The sequence below is a fragment of the Oncorhynchus masou genome, chromosome 15 (assembly GCF_036934945.1).
Source record: "Oncorhynchus masou masou isolate Uvic2021 chromosome 15, UVic_Omas_1.1, whole genome shotgun sequence".
Taxonomy (NCBI): Eukaryota; Metazoa; Chordata; class Actinopteri; order Salmoniformes; family Salmonidae; genus Oncorhynchus; species Oncorhynchus masou.
In genome coordinates this window covers 1,770,619-1,798,275 of record NC_088226.1, presented here as the reverse complement: position 1 = coordinate 1,798,275, position 27,657 = coordinate 1,770,619, and the positions used below count along the sequence as shown (strand labels likewise).

The following is a 27,657-nucleotide window of genomic DNA, read 5'->3' as shown; positions in this document are numbered from 1 at the left end:
GTAGGTAGAGGGCTACATGGTACTGGAAGGGGAGTAGGTAGAAGGCTACATGGTACTGGAAGGGGAGTAGGTAGAGGGCTACAGGGTACTGGAAGGGGGAGTAGGTAGAAGGCTACATGGTACTGGAAGGGGGAGTAGGTAGAGGGCTACATGGTACTAGAAGGGGGAGTAAGTAGAGGGCTACATGGTACTGGAAAGGGGAGTAGGTAGAGGGCTACAGGGTACTGGAAGGGGGAGTAGGTAGAAGGCTACATGGTACTGGAAGATGGTACGGGAGTAGGTAGAGGGCTACATGGTACTGGAAGGGGGAGTAGGTAGAGGGCTACATGGTACTGGAAAGAGGAGTAGGTAGAGGGCTACAGGGTACTGGAAGGGGGAGTAGGTAGAAGGCTACATGGTACTGGAAGGGGGAGTAGGTAGAGGGCTACAGTGTACTGGAAGGGGGAGTAGGTAGAAGGCTACATGGTACTGGAAGGGGGAGTAGGTAGAGGGCTACATGGTACTGGAAGGGGGAGTAGGTAGAGGGCTACATGGTACTGGAAGGGGAGTAGGTAGAGGGCTACATGGTACTGGAAGGGGGAGTAGGTAGAGGGCTACATGGTACTGGAAGGGGAGTAGGTAGAGGGCTACATGGTACTGCAAGGGGAGTAGGTAGAGGGCTACATGGTACTGGAAGGGGGAGTAGGTAGAGGGCTACATGGTACTAGAAGGGGGAGTAGGTAGAGGGCTACATGGTACTGGAAAGGGGAGTAGGTAGAGGGCTACAGGGTACTGGAAGGGGGAGTAGGTAGAAGGCTACATGGTACTGGAAGCGGGAGTAGGTAGAGGGCTACAGTGTACTGGAAGGGGGAGTAGGTAGAAGGCTACATGGTACTGGAAGGGGGAGTAGGTAGAGGGCTACAGGGTACTGGAAGGGGAGTAGGTAGAAGGCTACATGGTACTGGAAGGGGAGTAGGTAGAGGGCTACATGGTACTGGAAAGGGCTACATGTTACTGGAAAGGGGAGTAGGTAGAGGGCTACAGGGTACTGGAAGGGGGAGTAGGTAGAAGGCTACATGGTACTGGAAGCGGGAGTAGGTAGAGGGCTACAGTGTACTGGAAGGGGGAGTAGGTCGAAGGCTTCAGGGTACTGGAAGGAGGAGTAGGTAGAGGGCTACAGGGTACTGGAAGGGGGAGTAGGTAGAGGGCTACATGGTACTGGAAGGGGGAGTAGGTAGAGGGCTACAGGGTACTGGAAGGGGAGTAGGTAGAGGGCTACATGGTACTGGAAGGGGGAGTAGGTAGAGGGCTACATGGTACTGGAAGGGGGAGTAGGTAGAGGGCTACATGGTACTGGAAGGGGAGTAGGTAGAGGGCTACATGGTACTGGAAGGGGGAGTAGGTAGAGGGCTACATGGTACTAGAAGGGGGAGTAGGTAGAGGGATACAGGGTACTGGAAGGGGGAGTAGGTAGAAAGCTACATGGTACTGGAAGGGGGAGTAGGTAGAGGGCTACAGTGTACTGGAAGGGAGAGTAGGTCGAAGGCTACAGGGTACTTGAAGGGGGAGAAGGTAGTGGGCTACAGGGTACTGGAAGGAGGAGTAGGTAGAGGGCTACAGGGTACTGGAAGGGGAGAAGGTAGTGGTATACAGGGTACTGGAAGGGGGAGGGGAGGGGGAACAGATAGATGGTGACTGAGGTTGGTTGGGATGCAGCCAAACCTCGGCAGTGTGTTGTTATTTATTTAACCAGCACTGAGGTTGTTGTGGAAGATCTGGTAGCTCCAAAAGAGGTCCTTCAACTGAGAAGGAGCACCTTTCTTGCCACCCATTATACCTATGACACCCTTCATACGTACATGCAGTTCTTACATACACTACTGTTCTAAAGTTTGGGATCACTTAGAAATGTCATTTTTTTCCATTATTCCAGCATCCCAGAGTCGCGTCTTCGCTGTTGACGTTGAGACTGGTGTTTTGCGGGTACTATTTAATGAAGCTGCCAGTTGAGGACTTGTGAGGCGTCTTTTTCTCAAACTAGACACTCTAATGTACTTGTCCTTTTGCTCAGTTGTGCACCGGGGCCTCCCATTTCCTCTTTTTATTCTGGTTAGAGCCAGTTTGCGCTGTTCTGTGAAGGGAATAGTACACAGCGTTGTACGAGATCGTCGGTTTCTTGGCAATTTCTCGCACCGAATAGCCTTAACTTCTCAGAACAAGAACAGACTGATGAGTTTCAGAAGAAAGTTATTTGTTTCTGGCCATTTTGAGCCTGCAATCAAACCCACAAATGCTGATGCTCCAGACACTCAACTAGTCTAAAGAAGGCCAGTTTTATTGCTTCTTCAATCAGGACAACAGTTTTCAGCTGACCTAACATAATTGCAAAAGGGTTTTCTATTGATCAATTAGCCTTTTAAAATGGTAAACTTGGATTAGCTAACACAACATGCCATTGGAACACAAGAGTGATGGTTGCTGACAATGGGCCTCTGTACGCCTAAGTAGATATTCCAATAAAAAATCAGCCGTTTCCAGATACAGTAGTCATTTACAACATTAACAATGTCTACACTGTATTTCTGATCGATGTTATTTTAATGCCCAAAAATGTGCTTTTCTTTCAAGAACAAGGACATTTCTAAGTGACCACAAACTGTTGAACAGTAGTGTACATATAGACACAGGCCTACACCACATGCACTCTCAAATCAGTCCAGTGTTGTCTCTGTCCATTCCTCTGTCGTGTGGAATATCTCTCTGCCAGGGGACCGGGATGATACTCTAGACCAGAGTACTGTCACAGAGAGGGTTGTAGTGACCACTATTAGTGACCACTATCCACAACACCCTGAGGCCTAGCTAATGCACTGTCAGCAGGGTTGGGGCGTAACTGATTACATGTAATCTGATTGAAAAATAACTGTAACTGTAACCAGTTACAACAACAGAAAAAATACATTGATACCTTTCTGACATTCAATGCAGCGTTAAAAAAGGGGCACATTTAAGTTTGTTCCAGCTGAACGAGTCTGACCATAAGTCAGAGACTACTACAATAACACACCAAATGTGTTTGATGGATCCTTTTTGACTTCTTCTAATGCCTCTTAAGGGGAAAGTCATCCACAAATAATGGAAAGTAATCAGATTATGTTACTGAGTTTGGGTAATCCAAAAGGTATTTTACTGATTACTGGACTGTTAACTAGTAACTGTAACAGATTACGTTAAGAAAGTAACCTCCCCAACCCTGACTGTCAGGACTGGCCCAACAGGTGAAATCCTCTCACAGACAGGTGGGGTACACACTCCTCAAACCTGTAGAGATTCATCTTAAACAAACAGTTACAACATGACCACTCTATTCACAGAGAGCAGATTAGTACGTTGGCCATGGGCTCCTGTTTGGTTTCTGTCTGCAACCGTTTCACAATGAAAGACTAAGCCCAGAGAGGGAACAATATGCTAGCTTTTATCAGAGGGAAACAGCAGTCCCCCACACACGGACAGCTCTCTCTTCTCTCAGTGTCAGGGCTGTGTGATGCATGCAGGCAGCCATCCACACTCTCCTCTCCTTTAGCCTGTTGCCGTGTTCTTCAGCCTGTTGCCGTGTTCTTCAGCTGCAGTATCCTGAGCAGCAGGCACAGCAGCACAGAGCTACTGTCTACCATACCCCTCTACCTGCTCTGTCTATTTCCCTTCCCTGATGAATTCACCTCCTTACTCCCCACGCAGCCCTGATGACAGATGTAGGATGACAGAGACAAGAATTGAAATGGGGAATTAAGGGACTCAGGAGAGAGCATGGGTTTGGTGTTGTCACACCCCCATTCACTCTAAATTATAACACCCCTGAGCATGTATATCACAGCACCAGTGTACATACAGTACTCCTGTTTGTGAGACGGGTTTACGACCTCTTTCTAGTTCATTTCAGTGCTTAATCAGAGAGATGGCATCTCTGCATTGATAGGGCCCCCATCAGACAATGTGTGCAGTCATGTACCTGTTTGTGGGTGGAGACATGACAGGCACAGATGATGAAAGCACGATACAACAGGAATGACTTTTTCTTCACACAAACCTTGAGATACAAAGGCATTGAGCTGCGTTAAATGTTGGCCATTGCTTTGCCAAATGTATAGAAGTCACCGATAGTCCTGGATGCCTTCCTATTGGTCCTATTGATTCCTCAATAAATTGCACTGAACAAAAAATATAAACGCAACATGTAACAATTTCAAGTATTTTACTGAGTTACAGTTCATATACGGAAATCAGACAAATGAAATAAATAAATTAGGCCCGGATCTATAGATTTCACATAACTGGGAATATAGATATGCATCTGTTGGTAACAGAAAGCTTATAAGAAAAGTAGGGTCGTGAACAACATTTGCCTCATGCAGCGCGACACATCTCCTTCGCATAGAGTTGATCAGGTTGTTGATTGTGGCCTTTGAATGTGGTCCTACTCCTCTTCGATGGCTGTGCGAAGTTGCTGGATATTGGGGAGATATGGATAGCACTCGTCGATCCATAGCATCCCAAACATGCTCAATGCGTGACACGTCTGGTGATTATACAAGCCATGGAAGAACTGGGACATTTTCAGCTTCCAGGAATTGTGTACAGACATGGGGCCATCCATTATCATGCTGAAACATGAGGTGATGTCGGCGGATGAATGACACGACAATGGGCCTCAGGATCTCATCACAGTATCTCTGTGCATTCAAATTGCCATCAATAAAATTCCATTGTGTTCGTTGTTCATAGCTTATGCCTGCCCATGCCAAAACCCCACTGCCACCATGGGGCACCCTGCTCACAACATTGACGGCAGCAAACTGCTCGATCACACAACTGTATGGAGCTGTTGCCCCATACAGTTGAAACCGATATTCATCTGTGAAGAGCACACTGTGAGCACACTTTCACAGGTGAAAACCGGATGTGGAAGTCCTGGCGTGGTTACACTCGGTCTGCAGTTGTGAGGCTGGTTAAACGTACTGCCAAATTCTCTAAAATTAGATTGGAGGGCCTCCCGGGTGGCGCAGTGGTTAAGGGCGCTGTACTGCAGCGCCAGCTGTGCCACCAGAGACTCTCGGTTAAAAATGACATTGGAGGTGGTTAATGGTAGAGACATTAACATTAAGTTCTCTGTTAACAGCTCTTGTGAACATTCCTGTGGTCAGCATGCCAATTGCACTCTCCCTCAAAACTTGAGACATCTGTTGCAGTGTGACGAAACTGCACATTTTAGAGGGGCCTTTTATTGTCCCCAGCACAAGGTGCACCTGTGTAATGATCATGCTGTTTAATCAGCATATTGATATGCCACACCTGTCAGGTGGATGGAATATCTTGGCAGGAGAAATGCTCACTAACAGGGATGTACGTATTTGTGAACAATATTTGAAATAAATTAGATTTTCGTGTGTATGGAGCATTTTTCTGGTATTTTAAAGTGACCAGCACTATATATGTTGTGTTTATATTTTTGTTCAGTGTATTTTGAATAACTGTAGCTGAACTCTCAGGGGGACTTTTTATGTCTCTATTTTTGGTTTGGTCAGGGTGTGAGTTGGGGTGGGCATTCTATGTTTTTGTTCTATGTTTTGTATATCTGTGTTTGGCCTGGTATGGTTCCCAATCAGAGGCAGCTGTCTATAGTTGTCTCTGATTGAGAACCATACTTAGGTAGCCTGTTCCCACCAGTGTTTGTGGGTAGTGGCTTTCTGTTTTTGTGTCTGCACCAGGCAGAACTGTTTCGGTTGTGCCCTTTGTTGTTTTGTCATTCAGTGTTCTGTTCTATTAAATAATGATGAACACGTACCACGCTGCACCTTGGTCCTCACCTTCTTCCACCAACAGCCGTTACAGGGACTCTTCATCACCATCACACCTTGTACAGTATGCATGACCAAAGATACTGGTAACTAACCCAAGATCATTGACATTGTTTCCAATGGGAGAAAATGAAGCATCGTGTGCTGAACAAGCAAGAAGGTGGGCAGAGCCAAGCACGAGCTAGCAAGATCCGACTGGTGTGTTCTAACATATATTTGCATATTTCTATTAGGGAACGCCTACTCTGTGAACTGTGCGTGTGAAGTAACTCAAGTCGTCCTTGTGCTCCTTCTAAACAATGCAATGTTTAGAAACATTTTGGAATGTCGGCCAAGTTTCATCTAGCTCCATCTTCTCCCACTTCCATCCACTGGTCTTATTTGGTGGTGAGAAGAAGTTGTAAACGGATGCTTCAGATTTATACATCACATCCTGTGAAGTATCTGGCTCCTACTTCTTTCTGTGGTATGACAGTCTTTCCCTGGTATACTGGCGGACCAGGAGTCATTTATCTCACCTCATTCTCTAGAGCCAGATTAGCTATAACACCAGCATGGATCAAGCTTCATAAGAAGCTTCGTCTTCCACTGCAGACAATCTAAACGGGCTAAAGCATGTTTCACATGCTGTCTCTCTACAAACCAACAGTAGCTGTTGGTCTATGCACTATAACTAAGGCGCTGTAATGGCGTCGATCTATTTGAAAGATCAATATCTTGCACAGTAAGAAATAAGAAGTGAATATATTTATATATAAATAACACAGTGACCTGACGAAGAGCCTTGCAGGATGGAAACATAGTTTGTTTATGAATAAAGGTGGTGGGGCTTATGAGCGCCAGCTCTATTTCTATTGGCCCTGCACCCCACTAAGGAATGTTTGATCACACTTGACTATATAATTAACATAGCAACAACATGAAGTGTGTCTACACCAGACCAGATCACAGTAGACAAACAAACACCTGAATGATTCTGAGGCATCCCATCCATTTGGAGAGGTTGAGTGTGGTCAATACCAGATTGCATAGATATTACTGTCCTCGCTCTGTGGTGTCGGTGATGATGATGGCTGTCGTACAACATCTAATCAGAGACTACACACTACAGAGCAGCAGGGTTATGATTGGGATACAACAAACAGACCCAATCCCCCTATCTCATCTCATTTCATCAAGCCAACTGATGATTATTCCATGCCATGACAACAACTAATAGCCATAATGACTGCAGTGAGCTCTTAGAACTCACCCACAAAGGGAACGTTCAATCTATTACCACCCTACAGCTCAGCAGCAGCCCTCCCTTTCATTTAGAGAGGAGGCGGTGTTTGAAGCCAGGGGAGGCCCTGCTACACCTACAGCCAGACAAGTGTGACTACGCTCGATTAAAAAACTCCTCAAATACAGAAAAGCCATTGATTGCCTGTTATTGGTGTCATCTTAATGCATGCTGTGGATTTGATGGATGGCAGTGCTGCACACTGTCTCCTCATCCTGCTCATCTTTCATCTGCTCCCCACGTCACTGCTTCTCTCCCTCAGAGGGGGTAAAGCGTTAGCGACCCTCAAGCCGTCTTCTTGTGATTCAAATCCTTTAGCAACATGTAGAAGATGCTTGTATGAGGGAATCTGTGATGTGAGTTGATTTTCTGTCTGCCTCGAAGTCCTGAGAGAAGAGATGCATTTCATCTATGGAAATCATAATAGCCTTTATACCCTTTCCGCACATCATTTTTTCATGATTATTGTCGTATTGTCCAGTCCTTGAATCCTGGACGGTGTTTGTTGATGAAGGACAGGGGCTATTACACAGTAGATGCACACATCATTGTGGACAGAAGAATGCGTGTAATTGAATCAGATGGTTCAGGGATATATCTCTGATTAATCTCGGACTCCCCTGATGTTTTGGAGGCTGGCTAATTGGATATTTATGTTGAACCTTTGAGCTGTTCTCCTCTATACTGATGCTAGCTGGGCTACCCTGAATAACACTCCTCGTTTAATTATTCTGCTGCTGGATGGATTCAGACTGGATAAAGGACTGGCTCTGCAGTCCTTTAGGCTGCAAGGCGGTGTATTAGAAGAAACGCGTGCATGTGCATGATATATGTGTGTTCCTATGTGTGAGATATACATTATACATTATTTTACATCTTCTATGTGTTTACAATTTTCCTTTTACGTGATTGTTATTTGTGGTTTTGTGTGTGTGTGCGTGATCCTCTATGTGAAGGGTTTTTCTAGGCGTGTCTGTGCGTGTGTGTGCGTGTGTGTGTGTGTGCGTGTGTGTGTGTGCGTGGTCCTCTATGTGAAGGGTTTTTCTAGGCGTGTCTGTGCGTGTGCGTGTGTGTGTGCGTGTGTGTGTGCGTGTGTGTGTGTGCGCGCATGTGTGTGTGCGTGTGTGTGGTCCTCTATGTGAATGATTTATCTAGGCATGTGTGTGGGCTGGGTGTGTGTGTGTGTGGTCCTCTATGTGAAGGGTTTCTCTAGGCATGTGTGTGGACTGGGTGTGTGTGTGCGTGGTCCTCTATGTGAAGGGTTTCTCTAGGCATGTGTGTGGGCTGGGAGTGTGTTTGCGTGGTCCTCTATGTGAAGGGTTTCTCTAGGACGTGTGTGGGCTGGGTGTGTGTGTGTGTGCGTGGTCCTCTATGTGAAGGGTTTCTCTAGGCATGTGTGTGGGCTGGGTGTGTGCATGGTCCTCTATGTGAAGGGTTTCTCTAGGCATGTGTGTGGGCTGGGTGTGTGTGTGTGCGTGGTCCTCTATGTGAAGGGTTTCTTTAGGCATGTGTGTGGGCTGGGTGTGTGTGTGTGCGTGGTCCTCTATGTGAAGGGTTTCTCTAGGCATGTGTGTGGGCTGGGTGTGTGTGTGTGTGGTCCTCTATGTGAAGGGTTTCTCTAGGCATGTGTGTGGGCTGGGTGTGTGTATGTATGTGGTCCTCTATGTGAAGGGTTTCTCTAGGCATGTGTGTGGGCTGGGTGTGTGTTTGCGTGGTCCTCTATGTGAAGGGTTTCTCTAGGCATGTGTGTAGGCTGGGTGTGTGTGTGCGTGGTCCTCTATGTGAAGGGTTTCTCTAGGCATGTGTGTGGGCTGGGTGTGTGTGTGCGTGGTCCTCTATGTGAAGGGTTTCTCTAGGCATGTGTGTGGGCTGGGTGTGTGTTTGCGTGGTCCTCTATGTGAAGGGTTTCTCTAGGCATGTGTGTGGGCTGGGTGTGTGTGTGTGCGTGGTCCTCTATGTGAAGGGTTTCTCTAGGCATGTGTGTGGGCTGGGTGTGTGTGTGCGTGGTCCTCTATGTGAAGGGTTTCTCTAGGCATGTGTGTGGGCTGGGTGTGTGTTTGCGTGGTCCTCTATGTGAAGGGTTTCTCTAGGCATGTGTGTGGGCTGGGTGTGTGTGTGCGTGCGTGGTCCTCTATGTGAAGGGTTTCTCTAGGAATGTGTGTGGGCTGAGTGTGTATATGACCCCTCAGTGTAGAAGCTTTTTCATCACGTCTCCTGTGATCAAATCACATGGAGCTGTCAGAAAGCATTGTGTTACAGCACGTACAAGTCGGCCAAGCCAACGCAATGAGTTATAATGCTGCACATTACACATTTTCTCTTTCGCTGTTGCTGTTTGAGTTTCCATAACAGCTACACAATTCACTTAGCCCCAGTGAGTCATACAATATAAGCACAGATACCAGTTGTTATTCAGCTTGATAATGACTTAGTCATAGGGGACACACAGAGGGCAGATTCTACTGTACTTATAGGATTTGTCCCAAATGGCACCCTATTCTATATAAAGTGCACCTCTTTTGACCAGGGCCCATAGAAAATAGGGTGCCATTTGAGATAGTCTCTGCTGTTTTTCTGAGCTGGGCTCCTATTCAACTCTCTCCTCTCTGTTAGCTGAGAACAGCTAGGAGCAACTCAATTAAACAAGTGAAAAATAGTCCTCTCACTTGGAGGGAAAAAAACCTTCACTTTGTCATTAGCAGAGGAAGACTGGTGGATGCTCTGTCAAAAGCATTTCGGAGAATTCTTCCTCATCTTAAATGCAAATGAAGCAATTTTACAAACCGAGATATTCAAATATGAATGTGTCTGAGATTATAGTTTCATTAGTGATTTTCTTTTTCCCAACAAGAGATATGTGTAACCATAAACTGTTCCTCCTAAATAATCAATATCGTTATTGTATATATTATCTATATATATTATTATATATTTTTTTAAAGTTAAGAGGTACTAAATGACTGCATTGTTATGATGACGTTATAACTGCTACAGGCCAACTGGACAGTACTGAGTGGACTGTAGCTGGAACAGTCTGAGGTGCCCAGTCAAACCACTGACTGAGTCAGACATGCAGGTGCAGTACTTTCTGTTGACCTGTTATGATGATGCTTCTTCTTTTGTACTACACTCATGTCTCACTGTCTCATGCATTGTCTATTTGCAAGACTTTATTTGGAATTGTGCTTCCAGTACAATGACCCCTGCAGTTCTCTAACTCTCCAACACTCTCCAAGTTACTTGGGCCCAGAGAGGGGAGAGGTCGGGTTAGTCTTATCTGTGAATGTGTCTGTAAACTATTCCTAAACCATGTGAGGGGATGGTGTGATTAATGGGGAACCAGTTAGGTGGCTCCACAATGTCTGTGTGCCAGTCACGTCTCTCTGTAAGCTTGTCCAGGAGGGGGTGTATTGGATATATGCCATTGGATGAGGTATTGTTTTTGGTTCTAAATGGTTCCAAGAACAAGATCAGAGCTTTGGTTTAGGAGACCAAACTGAACGATCATTTATAGCTGATGCTATACATTTATTTATTTATTTTATTTATTTATTTTTATTTCACCTTTATTTAATCAGGTAGGCAAGTTGAGAACAAGTTCTCATTTACAATTGCGACCTGGCCAAGATAAATCAAAGCAGTTCGACACATACAACGACACAGAGTTACACATGGAGTAAAACAAACATACAGTCAATAATACAGTATAAACAAGTCTATATACGATGTGAGCAAATGAGGTGAGATAAGGGAGGTAAAGGCAAAAAAAAGGCCATGGTGGCAAAGTAAATACAATATAGCAAGTAAAACACTGGAATGGTAGATTTGCAATGGAAGAATGTGCAAAGTAGAAATACAAATAATGGGGTGCAAAGGAGCAAAATTAATTAATTAAATACAGTAGGGAAAGAGGTAGTTGTTTGGGCTAAAATATAGGTGGGCTATGTCCAGGTGCATTAATCTGTGAGCTGCTCTGACAGTTGGTGCTTAAAGCTAGTGAGGGAGATAAGTATTTCCAGTTTCAGTGCTTTTTGTAGTTCGTTCCAGTCATTGGCAGCAGAGAACTGGAAGGAGAGGCGGCCAAAGAAAGAATTGGTTTTGGGGGTGACTAGAGAGATATACCTGCTGGAGCGTGTGCTACAGGTGGGAGATGCTATGGTGACCAGCAAGCTGAGATAAGGGGGGACTTTACCTAGCAAGGTCTTGTAGATGACATGGAGCCAGTGGGTTTGGCGACGAGTATGAAGGGAGGGCCAGCCAACGAGAGCGTACAGGTCGCAATGGTGGGTAGTATATGGGGCTTTGGTGACAAAACGGATTGCACTGTGATAGACTGCATCCAATTTGTTGAGTAGGGTATTGGAGGCTATTTTGTAAATGACATCGCCAAAGTCGAGGATTGGTAGGATGGTCAGTTTTACAAGGGTATGTTTGGCAGCATGAGTGAAGGATGCTTTGTTGCGAAATAGGAAGCCAATTCTATATTTAACTTTGGACTGGAGATATTTGATGTGGGTCTGGAAGGAGAGTTTACAGTCTAACCAGACACCTAAGTATTTGTAGTTGTCCACGTATTCTAAATCAGATCCGTCCAGAGTAGTGATGTTGGTCAGGCGGGTAGGAGCGGGTAGCGATCGGTTGAAGAGCATGCATTTAGTTTTACTTGTATTTAAGAGCAATTGGAGGCCACGGAAGGAGAGTTGTATGGCATTGAAGCTTGCCTGGAGGGTTGTGAACACAGTGTCCAAAGAAGGGCCAGAAGTATACAGAATGGTGTCGTCTGCGTAGAGGTGGATCAGAGACTCACCAACAGCAAGAGCGACATCATTGATGTATACAGAGAAGAGAGTCAGTCCAAGAATTGAACCCTGTGGCACCCCCGTAGAGACTGCCAGAGGTCCGGACAGCAGACCCTCCGATTTGACACACTGAACTCTATCAGAGAAGTAGTTGGTGAACCAGGCGAGGCAATCATTTGAGAAACCAAGGCTGTCGAGTCTGCCAATGAGGATGTGGTGATTGACAGAGTCGAAAGCCTTGGCCAGATCAATGAACACGGCTGCACAGTAATGTTTCTTATCGATGGTGGTTAAGATATCATTTAGGACCTTGAGTGTGGCTGAGGTGCACCCATGACCAGCTCTGAAACCAGATTGCAAAGCGGAGAAGGTATGGTGAGATTCGAAATGGTCGGTAATCTGTTTGTTGACTTGGCTTTCGAAGACCTTAGAAAGGCATGGTAGGATAGATATAGGTCTGTAGCAGTTTGGGTCAAGAGTGTCTCCCCCCCTTTGAAGAGGGGGATGACCGCAGCTGCTTTCCAATCTTAGGGGATCTCAGACAACACGAAAGCGAGGTTGAACAGGCTAGTAATAGGGGTGGCAACAATTTCGGCAGATAATTTTAGAAAGAAAGGATCTAGATTGTCTTGCCCGGCTGATTTGTAGGGGTCCAGATTTTGCAGCTCTTTCAGAACATCAGCTGAACGGATTTGGGAGAAGGAGAAATGGGGAAGGCTTGGGCGAGTTGCTGTGGGGGGTGCAGTGCTGTTGACCGGGGTAGGAGTAGCCAGGTGGAAAGCATGGCCAGCCGTAGAAAAATGCTTATTGAAATTCTCAATTATGGTGGATTTATCAGTGGTGACAGTGTTTCCTATCTTCAGTGCAGTGGGCAGCTGGGAGGAGGTGTTCTTATTCTCCATGGACTTTACAGTGTCCCAGAACTTTTTTGAGTTAGTGTTGCAGGAAGCAAATTTCTGCTTGAAAAAGCTAGCCTTGGCTTTTCTAACTGCCTGTGTATAATGGTTTCTACCTTCCCTGAACACTGCATATCACGGGGGCTGTTCGATGCTAATGCAGAACGCCATAGGATGTTTTTGTGTTGTTAAGGGCAGTCAGGTCTGGGGAGAACCAAGGGCTATATCTGTTCCTGGTTCTAAATTTCTTGAATGGGGCATGTTTATTTAAGATGGTTAGGAAGGCATTTTTAAAAAATATCCAGGCATACTCTACTGACGGGATGAGATCAATATCCTTCCAGGATACCCCGGCCAGGTCGATTAGAAAGGCCTGCTCGCTGAAGTGTTTCCGGGAGCGTTTTACAGTGATGAGTGGGGGTCGTTTGACCGCTGACCCATTACGGATGCAGGCAATGAGGCAGTGATCGCTGAGATCTTGGTTGAAGACAGCAGAGGTGTATTTAGAGGGCAAGTTGGTTAGGATGATATCTATGAGGGTGCCCGTGTTTAAAAGGCTTTGGTGAGGTACCTGGTAGGTTCATTGATAATTTGTGTGAGATTGAGGGCATCAAGTTTAGATTGTAGGATAGCTGGGATGTTAAGCATGTTCCAGTTTAGGTCGCCTAGCAGCACGAGCTCTGAAGATAGATGGGGGGCAATCAGTTCACATATGGTGTCCAGAGCACAACTGGGGGCAGAGGGTGGTCTATAGCAGACGGCAACGGTGAGAGACTTGTTTTTAGAGAGGTGGATTTTTAAAAGTAGAAGTTCAAATTGTTTGGGTACAGACCTGGATAGTAGGACAGAACTCTGTTCCTATGTTCCTAAGATCTGTTATTCGTCATGTGAGCTTTGATGGGTGTGTCTTGGCTATAAATGATACCAAGGACTGTTTTGTAAGCACTCTCAGAGAATTCATTTATGTCACTGATCTGAGAGTCACAGGGCTATGGTGAAGCTCATATAATTAAAAACGGACTTTATGATAACTCTGACTTGTGTGTGGTTTGCTCTCTCATGATTTGGTAATACAGGAAATTTCCACGACAGGATGTAGTATCTACGCTACTGCTCATTTCCTTGTGTTGCACACAGTACACGTGTGTGGCGTCTTTGTGAATAAAAACGTCCACTATATGAACGTGTGGATGTAAATGGGATGTAAATGTTAGGGGAAGGATAGTGGTCCCCCATGTGATTTCACTGGAGAGCACAGCTGAGCCAATGCTGTTAAGAGACATGACAAGTCAAAGTTGTCATGAGAATTAGTTGGTGACGACAAGCCATATTTACAGTCTTGGCTGCAAACCAAGCCTGAAGCTCTGCTAAGACGACCACAGAGCTTTTCAATGTTGCACTTAGGTGTTACTCTTGTTTGTCTTGTCATATTTCATTCAATCACATCCTTCCCTCCATCTGCCTAATGTCTTGCTATTTTCTTGATTTTGTCTACCCCCTACGTTGCAGGCAGGGCTGTTTAGTGTTTATTTGACAAAGGGAGACAGAGAGTACAGAGAGAGAGAGAGAGAGAGAGAGACAGACAGAGAGAGAGAGAGAGACAGAGACAGAGAGAGAGAGACAGAGAGAGACAGAGAGAGAGAGAGAGAGACAGAGAGAGAGAGAGAGAGAGAGAGAGAGAGAGAGAGAGAGAGAGAGAGAGAGAGAGAGAGAGAGAGAGAGAGAGAGAGAGAGAGACAGAGAGAGACAGAGAGAGAGAGAGACAGAGAGAGACAGAGAGAGAGACAGAGAGAGAGAGAGAGAGAGAGAGAGACAGAGAGAGAGAGAGAGAGAGAGAGAGAGAGAGGGGGGGTCTAGGTTGAAAGGGGGTATAGCAGCCACAGCAATAATTCAGTATGATGCTGTTTGTCTCGGTCTCCCTCTCTGAGTGCACACACACTCTCCTGCTCTCCCATTCTGCTCCTGTTGTGTAAGTCGTGGCAGCAGCCGACAAACAGAGGGGGAGGAGAGAGAGAGACAGAGAGAGAGAGGGAGAGAGAGAGAGATGGAGAGCGAGAGAGAGAAACAGAGAGAGAGAGAGAGAGAGAGAGCCCTGGCTTTCTCAGACAGACACTCATCGCTCGCTCTCTCACTGGCTGGGTGGACAGAGCTGTGGCGCAGGAGGAGAGGAGCACAGAGAGGACACGCTGCCCGATCAGAGAGAGGGGACCAGAGGAACAGTCTGTCTGCATGGGAGGAAGAGAATACAGAAAATAACAGGGCAATATCCAAAGGAGGGGAAGTGAGAGAGAGAGAGAGAGAGAGAGAGAGAGAGAGAGAGAGAGAGAGAGAGAGAGAATGCACACATCTACTTCATGGGAGGAGGAGGAGCCCGGTTGGGGGTGGAGCTGATAAGAATTGACGGACATCGGCACAAGAGGAGGAGGAGCGTGAGGGCAAGTTAATGAATTTGATTTGGAGAGAAGTATTTTTAGAAAAGGACGAAAACAAGAGGAGCGTTACGATTAGAAATGCCACAGTTCTGAGGGAGAGAAACAGAGTGAAAGAAAACTGGAACGAGAGAATGGGGGAGAGAGAGATACCAGGATCTGAGCGTGACTGAACAGATTTTCCATCGACTCTGGTCAGGTTTCCCACAGGGAAACGCAGTGTGTGTGCATGTGCTCCTCTCTCAGTGTGAATGAGTGTTTGCGTGCATCTGGGACTAAGAAGCATCTGCTCCTCGCACTAGACGGGCTGGCCGTACATTATCACCCGCAGGACACAACACCCGCTCCTCCAGTCAAGAGAGGAGGAGAAGAGAAAGGAGAACGGAGGGGTGAATAGGGAGGGAGTGACAGATGGGAAGAGGGGAAGGCTGGAAATCAAGAAGATAAAAGTGAGCTCACAAAAAAGCCGGAAAAGAAATTAGCGAGGTAGACTCACAAAGGCAATTAGTGATGCGCGGCTGCTCGTTTTAGCGGTGTCATGTAAACAAGTCCAGCCTCTGGCCGTGGTGGTGTTGGAGGGTTAGCAGGTTGAACGAGCATCACTGATCGAAGTGGAGCGACGGCAAAGTCCCAAAGACAGCAGCCTCGGTCGGCAGAGAGGAGCGCCGACAGAGCAGAGGGAACCGGCGGGACGAGCCTTTCTTTGACAGACGGAACCAGATAGAACCACAACAGACTCACTGCTCTCTTCTTTAACCTTCCGTTCTTTCATTTTGTCTGTGCTTCTCAGCTCATCTTGCCTCTCTCTCCTCTAGCACTCACTCCACCCCCTCTCTTCTCCCTCCCTATCCTTTCCCTCTCCCTCCCTCTCGCTCTCTAGCTCTCTCTCTCTCCCTCTGTCTCTTCCTCTCTTGCTTCTATGTTACACTAACTGGTGCAGATGCTGGAGTCGCTCATGTGGAAGCTGCATCGCTTGGTGCATATTTGCATGGCTGAATGTATTTTTTACTGCTGAGTTGGGTTTGTGGAGCACTTTCAGGTCAAAGGAACCAGATGGACTGAGAGGGAGAAGCCCAACAAGTAGCTACAGAGTAAAACAGGACACAACAACAAACAGAAGACACTGTGACAGAGAGAGAGTTAGTATGTGTGTGTGTGAGTGAGGTTGTGTGTGAGGAGCTTGTACGGATTGTGTGTAACAGCAGAGTCAGATAAGCACAAATCCAGGTGTGGATTACACCAGTGGGGATATCGGTGCCCTGGAGCTCCATGTGGGGCCCAGCCCCTGAGGCCTGGCTGGGAGATGAAGCCTTTCTCTCTGTACTAGGAGCGGTGTGGGCAGCCATGGCTCTGGAGGGGCGATGTCTCCAGCGGGGATCCCCAGCCGTGGTGAGGAGAGGCCGCCGGCGCCTCGCTGCAAGGCCAGGCCTGTCCTCAATCACCTCCACCCTGCTGGCTGGGACAAGTCTGCATGGCCTCAGGCATGTGTGTGTGTCCGGTGGCTCCATAGGCCGTCGGGCCTTCTGGCTGCTGGCCCTGTGCACCTCATTGGGCCTGCTCCTGTCCTGGTCCTCCAACCGCCTGCTCCACTGGCTCTCCTTCCCCACCTACACACGGATCCACACAGAGTGGGCCAAGGAGATGGCCTTCCCCACAGTCACTATCTGCAACAACAACCCAATCCGCCTCTACAAGCTCACCAAAAGTGACCTGTACTTTGCTGGCCACTGGCTGGGCCTACTGCTGGCCAACCGGACGGTGAGACCCATGGTGCTGGATTTGCTGCAGGAGGACAGCCAGGCCTGGTTCAGCAAACTGTCTGACTTCAGGCTGTTCCTGCCCCCCAGAAACTTTGAGGGCAGCAACCTGGAGTTTATGGACCGGCTGAGCCACCAGCTAGAGGAAATGCTTCTCTCCTGCAAGTACCGAGGAGAACCGTGCGGTCCCCAGAACTTCACCTCTGTAAGTCTCAGCATAGCTCCCTCTTAAATCACTTCTTCATTGACAGTTTAGCTCTGTGTGGTGGTTGAACATCCTACACTGTTCATCTGATTTCACCTGTTGTCTCTCCTCTTTTCATGGAGTTTCATCACTTTCCTTGAAGTTCACAGTAGTTAACCGCAGGGTTTGGAACCCCAAAAAATGTCCAATCGTTTTGTTCTGAACAGAACCATTATTTGTTTTGTTCCATTCCACTGTTCCGACCTGCAAAAGTTCAGATTGGTTTCGAAACAAAAAAAAGTACCAGTTTATATCGTTCCTCTTGGTTCCTTTTTAAATGTCTAAAGTAATAGTTTTTTATTACATTAGCTCAGCATTACATCTCTTTACCAATCATTGAGGATAAGGCAGCTTGCAGCCAATGATAGAGTTCTCATTGGGGCTGAACATTTTAGCCTGGTCCGACCCAAGCCCGATGAGCTGAAGCCCTAGCCCAGGCCTAGTCCGACATCCCATAAATGTAATGAGTCCGAAACCTAAACGATGCCTGCTTTCTAGAAAACGGACGCACCTTTCCCTAGACCATATTGCTCTTTTGTTCAAGTTAACGAGTAGACTATTCATTTACACTGGTTTTTACAACAACGTGAGATGTTGTTGAAAGCGAGCAGAGTGAGGAGACAGTGAAAAGCCCTAGCCTTGTCTAAGAGAAGTGATGAGAGGGGAAAACCCAACTTGAATATAATCAACAACTGTTGTATGTGGAACTCAGGGTTTATACAGTAAGACATCCATACTGTTGTATGTGGACTCAGGGTTTATACAGTAAGACATCCATACTGTTGTATGTGGATCTCAGGGTTTATACAGTAAGACATCCATACTGTTGTATGTGGATCTCAGGGTTTATACAGTAAGACATCCATACTGTTGTATGTGGAACTCAGGGTTTATACAGTAAGACATCCATACTGTTGTATGTGGAACTCAGGGTTTATACAGTAAGACATCCATACTGTTGTATGTGGAACTCAGGGTTTATACAGTAAGACATCCATACTGTTGTATGTGGATCTCAGGGTTTATACAGTAAGACATCCATACTGTTGTATGTGGAACTCAGGGTTTATACAGTAAGACATCCATACTGTTGTATGTGGATCTCAGGGTTTATACAGTAAGACATCCATACTGTTGTATGTGGATCTCAGGGTTTATACAGTAAGACATCCATACTGTTGTATGTGGATCTCAGGGTTTATACAGTAAGACATCCATACTGTTGTATGTGGATCTCAGGGTTTATACAGTAAGACATCCATACTGTTGTATGTGGATCTCAGGGTTTATACAGTAAGACATCCATACTGTTGTATGTGGATCTCAGGGTTTATACAGTAAGACATCCATACTGTATAATAAGTATCTTCAGAAATTAGACAAATGCTTGTTCTGTTGCCTGTGTGTGTTTGATTCCGTGAAGTGTGTGTTTGATTCCGTGAAGTGTGCGTTTGATTTCGTTAGATCCGATTATCTGTGTTTTCTTATCATTTATTCAGCATTGTTTACACTGTTCCAAACGGTCAGAAAACAAATATTTGAATAATAGCCTTCCTTTACACACATGGGTCACACAGCGCTCAATCCTCTCCTCCTCCTTGATCTCTTTCTTCTTTTTGTTGTTGTTGTTATTATCAGAATTATAAAAGTATGTAAGCTAATATCATCAACAGTCGGCTTAGTTTTAAAGTGAAATAACAAGGCAGCCTTGAATAATTAAACATATAAACCTCAACATGTCAGCAACTGTGTTTAATCTTTGTAGGCAGAAAAATGAATTTCTTCCTTAGAACAGACTCTCGAGGATTTCTTATTTGTTAGGTGTTGTTTACACTGTTCCATTTCAATGTTCAGGACTCCATGTCTAACACCTGTTTGGCAGTGGCACACAGCGCTCAGCTTACCCACCTCCTTCGGTTTCTTCTGAGGATTATTATTATTATTATGCAGTAATATACTAGCCCATATAAGTACGAGTCAGTCAGTCATGACTTTAAGTACAATCAAGCTTTTTATGTAGAAAATAAAATAACAAATGAAATGTTCTGCCTAATTAGGCCATGGCCTAGGCATTAAGGAAACAGAACAGAACACAACAAATTAACACATCAATTAAACAACACTGGAGCCATAGAGTCTTGAAAATTGAAATAATAAATACATGTTCTGGATATTATAAACCAGCCTATGTCCTAACGGGTGAATGCACATGTCACGTGAACAGAGCATGGCAGGGAAAGTTGAAATAATAAATACATGTTCTGGATATTATAAACCAGCCTATGTCCTAACGGGTGAATGCACATGTCACGTGAACAGAGCATGGCAGGGAAAGTTGAAATAATAAATACATGTTCTGGATATTATAAACCAGCCTATGTCCTAACGGGTGAATGCACATGTCACGTGAACAGAGCATGGCAGGGAAAGTTGAAATAATAAATACATGTTCTGGATATTATAAACCAGCCTATGTCCTAACGGGTGAATGCACGTGTCACGTGAACAGAGCATGGCAGGGAAAGGCACCTTCAGCAAATAGGGAATCTTTTTGCATTCTCAACAAATTAGGTAGCATAACTTTTCAGTCAGAGAAACAACAAGTAAGAAACTAGTGAATTACTGTAGTTAGATTGCAGCTTCAGCACCTCGGACAGCGCAATACACATGGCAGCCTGTGGCTGCTTCTGCAGCTGACAGGGAGGAGAGAGAGACAAGAGTTCAGGCTGAAATTGAGAACTCTAGTGGGCGCTATCAGCTGACTAAGCTATAGTGGTTTACATGCACCATGGACAGATAAGTGTAGGGTGCAAGATGCGACTGAAATTTTGTAGGTGGGGGGAGAGTGAGAGAGGGTGGAGGAAGAGGCTTGGCTTGAAGTGCTGGGCATAGTTATGACACGCACCACAGAATTATACCTACGGAGGAGCGGCTTCTATGGAGGAACTTTGAATGCCTTTGAACTTACGAGAGTTGTCTTAAAGCTGAACCAGAGCTAGCTAGCTAACTGACAAGCTTGTGTGTATAGAGCCACACCAGAATTTTAAAAAACGCATCTTAGCTTTTTGTAGTTATTTAATCCGATGTGAAATGTGATACTAAAGTATCCGTAACTAGCATTGAAGAAGTGAATCCATTCTTCTGTAATTAAATATCTCTCCCGAATTTCTGAATGCTTGTAGCGTCAGTAGGGTACATCAGCCTAAGCTTTGAAGGGGGAAGGGCATGTTGCCTACACACACATACACTGGAAAAGATTTTCAGCTGGCAGGCAGACACTGGAATATACGTTTCTGAGTGACAGAGTTAGGGCTTTGCATAGGCGCCTTTCGGCCCGGAACGTAAACTATGTTATTATTATTTTTATTTCACCTTTATTTAACCAGGTAGGCTAGTTGAGAACAAGTTCTCATTTACAACTGCGACCTGGACAAGATAAAGCAAAGCAGTGCGACACAAACAACAACACAGCGTTACACATGGAATAAACAAACATACGGCCAATAACACAATAGATAATGTCTATATACAGTGTGTGCAAATAAGGTAGGATAAGGGAGGTAAGGCAATGAATAGGCCATAGTGGCTAAATAATTACAATATAGCAATTAAACACTGAAGTGATAAATGTGCAGAAGATGGGTGTGCAAGTAGAGATTCTGGGGTAGAAAGGAGCAAAATAAATAAAATAAATAACAGTATGGGGATGCGGTAGTTGGATGGGCTATTTACAGATGGGCTATGTACAGGTGCAGTGATCTGTGAGCTGCTCTGACAGCTGGTGCTTAAAGTTAGTGAGGGAGATATGAGTCTCCAGCTTCAGCGATTTTTGCAGTTCGTTCCAGTCATTGGCAGCAGAGAACTGGAAGGAACGGCGGCCAAAGGAGGAATTGACTTTGGGGTTGACCAGTGAGATTGCGTGCTACGGGTGGGAGCTGCTATAGTGACCAGTGAGCTGAGGCTGGGGCTTTACCTATCAAAAACTTATTGATGACCTGAAGCCAGTGGGTTTAGCGACGAATGTGAAGCGAGGGCCAGCCAACGAGAGCTTACAGGTTGCAGTGGTGGGTAGTATATGGGGCTTTGGTGACAAAACGGATGACGCTGTGATAGACTGCATCCAATTTGCTGAGTAGAGTGTTGGAGGCTTTTTTGTAAATGACATCGCCAAAGTCAAGGATCGGTAGAATAGTCAGTTTTACGAAGGTATGTTTGGCAGCATGAGTGAAGGATGCTTTGTTGCGAAATAGAAAGCCGGGACAATTCCCAGTGAAAAATACTATTCAGCTCAAGCATTTTCATAGAATTTAGATTGTAACAAAACCATTTTGCCCCCACATAACTGTTACCCATTATTCCCTTTGTACAATATTTACTTATACTGAGCAAAAATATAAATGCAACATGCAACAATTTCAATGATTTTACTGAGTTGACTGAGGAAATCAGTCAATTGAAATTAATTCATTAGGCCCTAATCTATGGATTTCACATGACTAGGTAGGGGCGCAACCATGGGTGGGCCAGGGAAGGCATAGGCCCACCCACTGGGGAGCAAGGGGCTTTATTACAGACAGACTCCTCAGTTTCATCAGCTGTTGGGGACGGCTGGGCTGGCGTGGTTACACGTGGTCTGCGGTTGTGAGGCCGGTTGGACGAACTGCCAAATTCTCTAAAACGATGTTGGAGGCGGCTTATGATAGAGACATTAACATTAAATTACCTAGCAACAGCTCTGATGGACACTTCTACAGTCAGCATGTCAATTGCACACTCCCTCAAAACTTGAGACATCTGTGGAATTGTGTTGTGTGACAAAACTGCACGTCTTAGAGTGGCCTTTTATTTCCCCCAGCACAAGGTACACCTGTGTAATGATAATGCTGTTTTTTCAGCTTCTTGATATGCCACACCTGTCAGGTGGATGGATTATCTTGGCAAAGGATAAATGCAAAGGATAAATGCTCAACAGGGATGTAAACAAATTTGTTCACAACATTTGAGAGAAATACATTTTTTGTACATTCTGGGATCTTTTATTTCAGCTCATGAAAAATGGGAGCAACACTTTACATGTTACGTTTATATTTTTGTTCAGTATAGTATTTGCTCTGTTTATTGTAGTTTCTTCCGTGCTCGTTAGGGCCTGTTCATGGTTCTGTTGATTAGAGTTGGGCATTACTGTTGAGCCATGTGGTGGCCTTGGCCTGGGAGCCATTTCATATCACAAGGTACAGTCTCTATTGCCAGCCCCATGAGAACTGTACTGCCTGATCTCTCTCCGTCTCTGTCGCTCTCTCTCTCTCTGTCTCTCTCTCTCTCTTTCTCTCTCCATGTGTGTGTGTGTGTGTCGGCTTCTCATGGTTCTGTGATAGTGACAGATGTTTTCTCTGAGGTGACACAAATACTCAAACACTCTTTGAAATTTTATTTTTGCATTTCATTTTTCTCTTCTTATCTCCCTCCATTGGCCCTAGACCCTGTAAAAGTCACTGGAGAACAGAAAGGGAGTGTCAAATGAAGGTGATGTGTGCAGTACTGTGTTTGTGAAGACAGAGTGTATGTGCCCATGTGTTTATGTGGGACTACTGCCACAGGTCCTCACTGATGTGTCAATCATTATAGCACAAGTTGTAGTTTCTCAGCCACTCTCACTTCACTTTACATTGAGCAGCTGTGAGCAGCTGTGCATTAAAACCTACTAACAGAACAATATTAACCTCCACCCCTTCAATAAATACAGTTGAATGAGTGCAAAGCAGTGGTCTCACTCTTCATGCTCCTTCGTGGCCCCATTGAGTTGGTCAGCTTTGTGTCCATGGCTTCATAGAAATGGATGACTTTCATTAAGTTTAAACACAGCGTCCGATCAGCACTAGCTCTGTAATGATCCTGCTATCAGTCCTCTGTATCGGCGGCCTCCCTGTCCGGAACAGGACGAGGAGCAGAGCAGCACGCCGTCAAACAATGTGCTACTTAATCAGAAACATGCCCTCAGGCCAAGGCACTGTAATAATGTTTCAAACCAATCTCAGTCATCTGGAGTGAGGTGCTCATCCTGATTGCAACACAGACATCAATGTATTTAGGATTCTCACCATGGTGGCTCCTGAAGTTTTGTGGCTGAGCAATCTATACAGGGTATAGACAGGGTGGTGGACAGGGTGTGGACGGGGTGCAGACAGGGTATAGACAGCATATACAGACAGGGTGTAGACAGGGTATAGACAGCATATACAGACAGGGTGTAGACAGGGTATAGACAGCATATACAGACAGGGTGTAGACAGGGTATAGACAGGGTGTAGACATGATGCAGACAGGGTGCAGACAGGGTGTAGACAGGGTGTAGACAGGGTGCAGACAGGGTATAGACAGCATATACCGGCAGGGTGTAGACAGGGTATAGACAGCATATACAGACAGGGTGCAGACACGGTGTAGACAGGGGGTAGACAGGGTATATGCAGACATGCAGACAGGGTGTAGACAGGGTGCAGACAGGGTGTAGACAGGGTGTAGACAGCATATACAGACAGGGTGTAGACAGGGTGTAGACAGGGTGCAGACAGGGTATAGACAGGATATACAGACAGGGTGCAGACAGGGAGGTATTGACAGCGTATACAGACAGGGTGCAGACAGGGTGCAGACAGGATGCAGACAGGGTGTAGACAGGGTGTAGACATGATGCAGACAGGGTGTAGACATGATGCAGACAGGGTGTAGACAGGGTGCAGACAGGGTGTAGACAGGGTGTGGACAGGGTGTAGACGGGGTGCAGACGGGGTGCAGACGGGGTGCAGACGGGGTGCAGACAGGGTGCAGACAGGGGGTATAGACAGGGGACAGGGTGTAGACAGACGGGGGACGGGGTGTGCAGACGGGGGACGGGGTGCAGACGGGGTGCAGACGGGGTGTAGACGGGGTGCAGACGGGGTATACAGACGGGGTGCAGACAGGGTGCAGACGGGGTAGACAGGGTGTAGACATGACGGGGTGCAGACGGGGTGCAGACGGGGTGCAGACAGGGTGTAGACGGGGTGCAGACGGGGTGCAGACGGGGTGCAGACGGGGTGCAGACGGGGTGCAGACGGGGTGCAGACGGGGTGCAGACGGGGTGCAGACAGGGTGCAGACAGGGTGTAGACAGAGTATAGCCAGCATATACAGACAGGGTGTAGACAGGTTGTAGACAGGGTGGTGTACATGGTGTGGACAGGGTGCAGACAGGGTGTTGACAGGTTGTAGACAGGGTGCAGACAGGGTGTAGACAGGGCATATACAGACAGGGTACAGACAGGGTGTAGACAGGGTGTGGACAGGGTGCAGACATATACAGACAGGGTGCAGACAGGGTGTAGACAGAGTATGGGCAGCATATACAGACAGGGTGTGGACAGGTTGTAGACAGGGTGGTGGACAGGGTGGTGGACAGGGTGCAGACAGGGTGTGGACAGGGTGCAGACAGGGTGTAGACAGGGTGCAGACAGGGTGCAGACAGGGTGCAGACAGGGTGTAGACAGGGTGCAGACAGGGTGTAGACAGGGTGCAGACAGGGTGCAGACAGGGTGCAGACAGGGTGTAGACAGGGTGCAGACAGGGTGTAGACATAGACAGGGTGCAGACAGGGTGTAGACTGGGTGCAGACAGGGTGCAGACAGGGTGTAGACAGGGTGCAGACAGGGTGATAGACAGGGTGTAGACACAGGGTATGCAGACAGCAGGGTGCAGACATATACAGACAGGGTATGCAGACAGGGTGTAGACAGGGTGGTGGACAGGGGTGGTAGACAGGGTGTAGTGGACAGGGTGGTGCAGACAGGGTGTGGACAGGGTGTGCAGACAGGGTGGACATGTGCAGACAGACAGGGGTAGACATGGGTAGACAGGGTGTAGACAGGGTGCAGACAGGGTGGTATGCAGACAGGGTGTAGACAGGGTGCAGACAGGGTGTAGACAGGGTGCAGACAGGGTGTAGACAGGGTGCAGACAGGGTATAGACAGACAGGGTGTATAGACAGCATATACAGACAGGGTGTAGACAGGGTTTAGACAGAGGGTACAGACAGGGTGTTTTTTATTAATTTATTTTATTTAACCTTTGTTTAACTAGGCAAGTCAGTTGATAACAAATTCTTATTTACAATGACCGCCCACCCCGGTCAACCCTAACCCGGACAACGCTGGGCCAATTGTGTGCCGCCCTATGGGACTCCCAATCACAGCCTGAAATTGAACCAGGGAGTGTAGTGACGCCTCTAGCACTGAGATGCAGTGACCGCAACGCCACTCAGGAGCTATGCTGTAGAGAGGGTGTAGACATGGTATATAGACAGGGTATAGACAGGGTGTAGACATGGTATATAGACAGGGTATATAGACAGGGTGTATAGACAGGGTATAGACATGGTATAGACAGGGTATAGACATGGTATAGACAGGGTATAGACATGGTATAGACAGGGTATAGACATGGTATAGACATGGTATAGACAGGGTGTAGACATGGTATATAGACATGGTATATAGACAGGGTATAGACAGGGTGTAGACATGGTATATAGACATGGGTATAGACAGTGGTATAGACAGGGTGTAGACATGGTATATAGACATGGTATAGACAGGGTATAGACAGGGTGTAGACATGGTATAGACAGGGTATACACAGGGTGTAGACATGGTATATAGACAGGGTATAGACAGGGTGTAGACATGGTATATAGACATGGTATAGACAGGGTATAGACAGGGTGTAGACATGGTATAGACAGGGTATATAGACATGGTATAGACAGGGTATAGACAGGGTGTAGACATGGTATATAGACAGGGTATAGACAGGGTGTAGACAGGGTGTAGACGTGGTATAGACAGGGTATAGACATGGTATATAGACATGGTATAGACAGGGTATAGACAGGGTATAGACAGGGTGTAGACATGGTATAGACAAGGTATAGACAGGGTATAGACATGGTATAGACAGGGTATAGACAGGGTGTAGACATGGTATATAGACAGGGTATAGACAGGGTGTAGACAGGGTGTAGACGTGGTATAGACAGGGTATAGACATGGTATATAGACATGGTATAGACAGGGTATAGACAGGGTGTAGACATGGTATATAGACAGGGTATAGACAGGGTGTAGACATGGAATAGACAGGGTATACACAGGGTGTAGACATGGTATATAGACAGGGTATAGACATGGTATATAGACATGGTATATAGACAGGGTATAGACAGGGTATAGACAGGGTGTAGACATGGTATAGACAAGGTATAGACATGGTATATAGACATGGGACATATAGACAGGGTATAGACATGGTATATAGACAGGGTATAGACAGGGTGTAGACATGGTATATATAGACATGGTATAGACAGGGTATAGACAGGGTATAGACATGGCATAGACAGGGTATAGACAGGGTGTAGACATGGTATAGACAGGGTATAGACAGGGTGTAGACATGGTATATAGACAGGATATAGACAGGGTGTAGACAGGTATATAGACGTGATATAGACAGGGTGTAGACATGGTATATAGACATGGTATAGACAGGGTATAGACATGGTATATGGTATAGACATAGACAGGGGTATAGACAGGGTATAGACAGGGTGTAGACATGGTATATAGACAAGATATAGACAGATGGTGTAGACATGGTATATAGACAGGGTATAGATGACTTCAAGCCAGTTCTCTCAGGATGTAAGTGGCTGTGTTTGATTTTGACTTTGTCAGATGTGTAGATGTCTGTTACAGTCAGACTGTGTGAAGATGTCCGTTACAGTCAGACTGTGTGAAGATGTCCGTTACAGTCAGACTGTGTGAAGATGCCAAACTGCAGTCACTGTTTAGTCTCTTAATTTATGCGCGTCTGTTTCTCTTTGTGTCCACAGAGCCTTGTGCCTGGATTGGGTTGTGTTTGTTGTATCGGTGGTGTGGGTGTCATCCTTTGTATGCACAGTATGTAGCATTGAGCCGTGCTTGAGTTGTATTGTAATGGTGGTGGGTGTGTTTCTCAGCTGGCTGTGTGTTTAAGCCTACTGTACAGTAGTGATTGATCTGTCTCCTGAGCCAGTGGGATTCCAGTGAGGCCTTCCTCTCTCCTCTCCATCCACTGTTATAACACAGGAGGAAGCCTGATATGATGTCTATAACTGGCCCCCTCAGTGTCAGTGTACACATCTCATTAGACCCTCAGTGCATCAGAAAAAGGCTTCCCTCAGGCCAAATCATTACCACTGAGTTCAGAATACTGTCACTGGAAGAGTGACATGATGTGTCAATGATAATGAGCTTCCTTCCACATATACAGTATGAGTCAATGTGTGTGTGTGTGCTGTTGCCTGCTTATATATATATATATATATATATATATAGAGAGAGA

General features: G+C 46.1%; 1 protein-coding gene across 2 annotated transcripts in view; it reads left to right on the top strand.

Annotated features, from left to right (window-relative positions):
* Window positions 1-27,657, top strand: part of asic2 (acid-sensing (proton-gated) ion channel 2) — a 491,333-nt gene that overhangs the window by 300,561 nt on the left and 163,115 nt on the right. Inside the window, exon 1 of one of the 2 annotated variants that reach the window (XM_064987625.1) lies at window positions 14,929-17,202. The exons of the other annotated variant lie outside the window; for it this stretch is intronic. Coding sequence (XP_064843697.1) covers window positions 16,510-17,202 — 693 coding nt within the window. The 5' untranslated portion in view covers window positions 14,929-16,509. Of the gene's footprint in view, window positions 1-14,928; window positions 17,203-27,657 lie in introns of those variants that run through there. 2 annotated transcript variants of the gene reach the window in all.